This window comes from Mauremys reevesii, linkage group 14 (genome assembly GCF_016161935.1).
Source record: "Mauremys reevesii isolate NIE-2019 linkage group 14, ASM1616193v1, whole genome shotgun sequence".
NCBI classification, from domain to species: domain Eukaryota; kingdom Metazoa; phylum Chordata; order Testudines; family Geoemydidae; genus Mauremys; species Mauremys reevesii.
In genome coordinates, this window is record NC_052636.1 from 26,315,186 (window position 1) to 26,321,185 (window position 6,000).

Consider the following 6,000-nt stretch of genomic DNA (forward strand, 5'->3'; position numbering starts at 1 on the left):
CAGGGATCTGCTGCCAGTTGTTAGTCAGGATAGGTGGGAAGCCATGAGTGACATCTGCCTAATTATTCCACATCTGCAGGGAACAATCCTGAACTTGGAGAGCTCACAAAGTCTTTGTAGGGCATCCCAAATGTTTCCTGTATTCACGGACAGTTTTGACTTGCTTTAACTAAGTCCTCACCTGTGCAGGCAGCTCTTGGAAGCACTTCTTTCTCAGAACCCTGGAGGTCCTGGACCCACGGCTCTTCCCCTCGTTCCAGCTGGGAGACCACATCAGGTTTGGAATTTAGAAACCCTATGCCAGACAAAGAAAACAAGGGAGGTCGGTGGAATTTGTGGGATACTTGTTACAAAGAATATTCCATGGTTTTAAGCTACGATCATTTTTAAGCAGTAACATCTGTGGCAAAGTTCCTCCTCTCCTCTAGTAGGTCCTGCGCTTATTGGCGGATTTCCTCCCCTCAGTGGTCTTCCCCTTGGATGAAACCCACAGTCTGGATCAACTCCTCCTATATCTGTTTAGGAGTAGCGAGACTTGGGGGGAACCCGGTCCCACCCTCTACTCCGGGTTCCAGCCCAGGGCCCTGTGAATTGCAGCAGTCTCTATAGTGCTACTTGTAACCGCTGCTTGACTGCTACAGCTCCCTGGACTACTTCCCCATAGCCTCCTTCAAACACCTTCTTTATCCTCACCACAGGATCCTCCTGGTGTCTGGTACTGCTAGATTGTATGGTGTTTCCTCAATCCTCCAGTAGTACATCCTCTCAGTTCTTAGTTCCTTGTGTCTTTGACTCCCAGCTCCTCATACGCACTTCCTTCCTCTGGCTCCTCCTCCTTGACTGGAGTGAGCTCCCCTTTTTATACCAGGTGCCTTGATTAGCCTGTCCTGATTGGCTGCAGGTGCTCCAATCAATGTAGCTCTCTCCGGTACCTTCTAGAAAGTTCTTAATTGGCCCCAGGTGCCTTGATTAGCCTGGAGCGACTGCCATTTTGGTTCCTATGGTACTAGGGATTTGCTTAGCCTGGAGCTAACATACCTGCTCCTCAATACTTTCTTGTAGCCATCCGGCCTTGCTCCATCACATATCCCCCCCTCTGCTCAACACCATAGGGTTGTGCAACTTGGGACGCCAGGCAGTGTGCTCGTGAAAGACCATCAGCGTTGCCGTGGTGACATCCAGCCCTATGCCGTATACAGAACTGGAATGGTTGTAGGGATAAGAACCACCTGGTGACCCTTGCATTCTTTTCCTTATTTCTCTGCATCCACTGGAGAAGTGCGTGGTCTGTCACAAGAGTAAATCGCCGGCCCAAGAGGTAATAACGCAGCGTCTCCATGGCCCATTTGACAGCGAGGCATTCTCTCTCGACTACTGCATACTTCTGTTCTCGTGGGAGCAGCTTTCTGCTTAGGTAGAGAATCGGGTGTTCTTCTTCTCCAATCATTTGTGACAGAACTGCCCCCAACCCCACCTCAGAAGCATCTGTCTGTAAAATAAATTCCTTGGTAAAGTCTGGGGCTATGAGTATGGGGTCATTACAGAGGGCCGTCTGAAGGTCTACAAACGCCCTCTCTGCAACGTCGGTCCACTTTACCAGGTCTGGACCTCGAGCCTTCACCAGGTCCGTTAGAGGACTTGCCCTGCTGGCGAAGTGGGGAATAAACCAACGGTAGTAGCCTACCACGCCTAGGAATGCACGGACCTGCTTCTTTCGGGTTGGCCGGGGCCAGTTTTGAATCGCTTCTAGTTTATTAGTTTGGGGCTTCACTATACCCCTTCCTACAATATATCCCAGGTACCTAGCCTCTGCTAGTCCTATGGCGCACTTAGCAGGATTAGCGGTGAGGCCAGCCCGCCTTAAGGTGCGTAGCACTGCCTCAACCTTCTCCAAGTGGGTTCCCCAGTCTGGCGTATGGATGATGACATCATCTAGGTATGCAGCTGCATAACTAGTATGGGGGCGCAGCAGCTTATCCATGAGGCGCTGGAATGTGGCTGGGGCCCCATGTAACCCAAAAGGGAGAACAGTGTACTGGAATAGCCCGTCTGGGGTGGAGAACGCTGTCTTTTCTTTAGCTTCTTTGGTCAGGGGAATCTGCCAATACCCTTTTGTCAGATGCAATGTAGTCAAGAAACGGGCACTACCCAGTCGGTCAACCAGTTCATCGATGCGTGGTATGGGGTATGCATCAAACTGGGATACTTCATTCAGTCGGCGAAAGTCATTACAGAATCTCATGGTACCATCAGGTTTGGGCACTAGAACAATTGGACTGCACCACTGACTGTAGGATTCTTCAATAATGCCTAATTCTAACATTTTCTTTACTTCGGCCTTGATTTCTTCTCTTTTGGCTGCTGGGATTCGGTAGGGTCTCAGTGTTATTTTGGCTCCAGGGATCGTGCGGATATGGTGATAGGTCTCAGTTGTCCGCCCCGGTTTTGTAGAGAAAACATCTCGGTTACGATTAATCATATCGGTTGCCTCGATCTTTTGGATTGGCGTCAAGTCGGGTGATATCTTTACTTGCTCATGTACGTTATCCTCCTGGGGAAGAGTCTCCCGGGTGACTAAGCATGCCTCTCGATCATGCCAAGGTTTTAGAAGATTGATGTGGTAAATTTGCTCCGGTTTTCTGCGGCATGGCTGCCATACCTTATAGTTTACCTCTCCCACGGCTTCAATTACTTCATAGGGTCCCTGCCACTGGGCCAACAGCTTGCTTTCTGCTGTGGGCACAAGGACCATTACTCGATCCCCCGGTTGGAACCGTCGAAGCTTTGCTTGGTGGTTATAATGGGTCCGTTGGGTCTCCTGTGCTTTTTCCAAGTGTTCTCGTACAATGGGTGTAACCTGGGCTATCCGATCCCTCATCTGTAGTACACGCTCAACTATGTTCCTTCCGGGATTTGGCTCCTCTTCCCAGGCTTCTCTGGCTATATCCAATATGCCTCGGGGGTGGCGCCCATATAGTAGTTCGAATGGAGAGAAGCCTGTGGAGGCTTGTGGAACTTCCCGGATGGCAAACATGAGGTAAGGCAATAGGGTATCCCAGTCTTTCCCATCCCGGCTCACCACTTTCCTGATCATGGCCTTGAGGGTCCTATTGAACCTTTCCACCAGGCCGTCTGTTTGTGGGTGGTATACAGAGGTCCGTAGGGCTTGTACATGGAGCAATGAACAGAGATCTTTCATCAATTTAGACACGAAAGGTGTCCCTTGATCAGTCAGCATTTCCTTGGGAAGCCCGACCGGAAAAGATCTGTACTAACTCCTTAGCTATTGTCCTGGAAGCTGTGTTGCGTAGGAGGACAGCTTCCGGGTATCGGGTTGCATAGTCTAGTACAACCAGCACATGTTGGTGGCCCCGAGTTGTCTTCTCTAGGGGCCCAATCAGATCCATGGCTATGCGTTCAAATGGTATCTCTATTATTGGAAGAGGTATCAAAGGGGCCCGCAAGTGTGGGCGAGGGCTATGTAGTTGACACTCTGGACAAGAGGTGCAGTATCGCCTGACATCTTCATGTATTCCTGGCCAGAAGAACCTCCGCAGGATCCTGGCCTGGGTCTTCTCTACCCCTAAGTGTCCTCCAAACAAGTGACTGTGGGCGAGGCTCAATATGGCTTTTTGATGTTTTTGGGGCACCAGAAGTTGATGTATCTCCTGCTCCTGCATTTGCACCACACGGTACAGGAGATCTTTCTTCACTATAAAGTAGGGTCCTGGACCTCGGACCTTCCCCTCCACTGGTATCCCATCTATCTCAGCCACCTCTTTCCTGACGTTATCATATCTGGGGTCCTCTGCCTGGTCCCGTCCGAACGTCTCTCTCCCAGGACTACCCTGCCTGAGCTCCCAGGGGTCGGCTTCTGCTTCTTCCAATGGCCTGTTGCCCTCATGGCTGGGGCCAGCCTCCGGCTCACCTTCCGTGTTGGTAGTTTCACTGTTGGCTGCTCATGCCCGTCTGCCTACTAGCGCAGTCTTCTGGCCTTGGGTCAGGATCTGGGTTCCCAAAGCCTTCGCGGCCTTCCTTTCTTTTTTTGTCTTCCGGCCTTTGGGGGGCTGAGAATAGATCCTGAGAAAACTCAGAAAACATTGGGGGTTGACATTCCCCCAGTGATGAGACACTGTCAACAGGGTCTCCACTTCCCTGCAGCCTCTCAGGGGGAAGTAAATTATCAAACCCTGGATAGTCTCTCCCAATAACTACAGGATATGGGAGTTTAGGTACAACGCCCACTGTCACCTCAATGGGGTTCCCCTGAACCTCCATCTCCACAGGGATGGTGGGGTATTGGCTCATGGCCCCATGCACACATGTCACTGCTACACGTTTGGCTTGCAGCAGCTGGCTACTTTTTACCAGCTTACCCGATATAAGGGTGATAGCACTTCCTGAGTCCACCAGTGCTGTAGTCTCTGTTCCATTTATCTTCACTGGCCTGGTATAGTTATGTGGGGCTAACGCAACGCCCACCAGGTGGATAAGGGAGCATGGGACCTCCCAATCCCCCAAGTTGCATTGCATAGGCTCTTCGGTGCTGGGACATTGTGCTGCTATGTGTCCCCACTCCCCACATGCATAACATCTATAACGATTTCTAGTCAGTCTCCCATCCTGTGGGCTAGGGGTTTTAGTCACAGAGTTCCCTCCACTCAGGCCAATCCCTTCCCTTCTGGAGTCTCTGTTGATTTTCAGCCCCCCTCTTCCTCCACCTAGGACTCCCCAGGGGTTTGGCTGTCCCTCCTTCCAGGGATGGGGTTGGGTGTTTGCTACGGAAGGGGCTTTCCTTGCGTAGTTGGGTCAATTCCCTGGCTGTCATGCGTCTTTCTACCAGAGATGTCATCTCATCATAAGTGCATGGATCGTTCTGGCTTACCCATTTGCGGAGATCTGGTGGCAGTGCCCTCGTGTACCGGTCGATGACCAGAACCTCTAGTATCTCTTCCGGACTCCGGGATTCTGTTTGCAACCACTTTCGTGCGAGATGGACGAGGTCATATAATTGGGATCGTGGGGTTTTGTCTTCCCGGTACCGCCACTCATGATACCGCTGGGCCTGTACTGCGGATGTTACCCCAGATCTGGCCAAGATCTCTGCCTTCAGCTGGGAGTAGTCTGCTGCAGCTTCTTCAGGCAGATCATGGTAGGCCTTCTGGGCCTCCCCACACAGGAACGGGGCAAGGATGCTAGCCCACTGATCTCGAGGCCAGGCCTCCCGTAGAGCTGTCCTCTCAAAGGCCAGAAGGTATGCCTCTACCTCATCTTCCCTCGTCACTTTCTGCAGCCAATGGTTAGCCCGTATGAGCCGTGTCCCATCATGCCCACGGTTCATTTCTGCAAGGGTTTTTACCTGGCTTACCAGTTCCTGCAACATAGCTCGGTTTTGAACAGCTTGGTCCATCAGCAGGCGGTTAGTTTCTTGCTGCAGCCGCACTGCTTCTTGCTGGGCAGCTGCCTGGCCACGGGTAGCCTCCTGCTGGGCCGCCGTGGCTTGTATCAGTGCCCGTACTACATCATCCATTGTGGTAACAAATTGTAAACCCCCTTCCCTTTTTGTGTGTGAGTATGTGTGTTTTTTAAATCACCCTCCTTCTTCTGCCGCGCTGTGCACACCAAAAATCCCACCCCTGACACCAGTTGTGGCAAAGTTCCTCCTCTCCTCTAGTAGGTCCTGCGCTTATTGGCGGATTTCCTCCCCTCAGTGGTCTTCCCCTTGGATGAAACCCACAGTCTGGATCAACTCCTCCTATGTCTGTTTAGGAGTAGCGAGACTTGGGGGGAACCCGGTCCCACCCTCTACTCCGGGTTCCAGCCCAGGGCCCTGTGAATTGCAGCAGTCTCTATAGTGCTACTTGTAACCCCTGTCTGACTGCTACAGCTCCCTGGACTACTTCCCCATAGCCTCCTTCAAACACCTTCTTTATCCTCACCATAGGATCCTCCTGGTGTCTGATACTGCTAGATTGTATGGTGTTTCCTCAATCCTCCAGT

General features: G+C 51.7%; 1 protein-coding gene across 1 annotated transcript in view; it reads right to left on the reverse strand.

Moving 5' to 3' along the window:
* The window catches only part of LOC120381569 (gastrula zinc finger protein XlCGF7.1-like), a 64,488-nt gene extending 59,436 nt beyond the window's left edge, over positions 1–5,052 (reverse strand). Inside the window, exon 1 of the mRNA XM_039499738.1 lies at positions 5,043–5,052. Within this exon, the coding sequence (XP_039355672.1) occupies positions 5,043–5,052 (10 nt within the window). The remainder of the gene's footprint in view (positions 1–5,042) is intronic.
* Between the last annotated feature and the right edge of the window lie 948 nt (positions 5,053–6,000).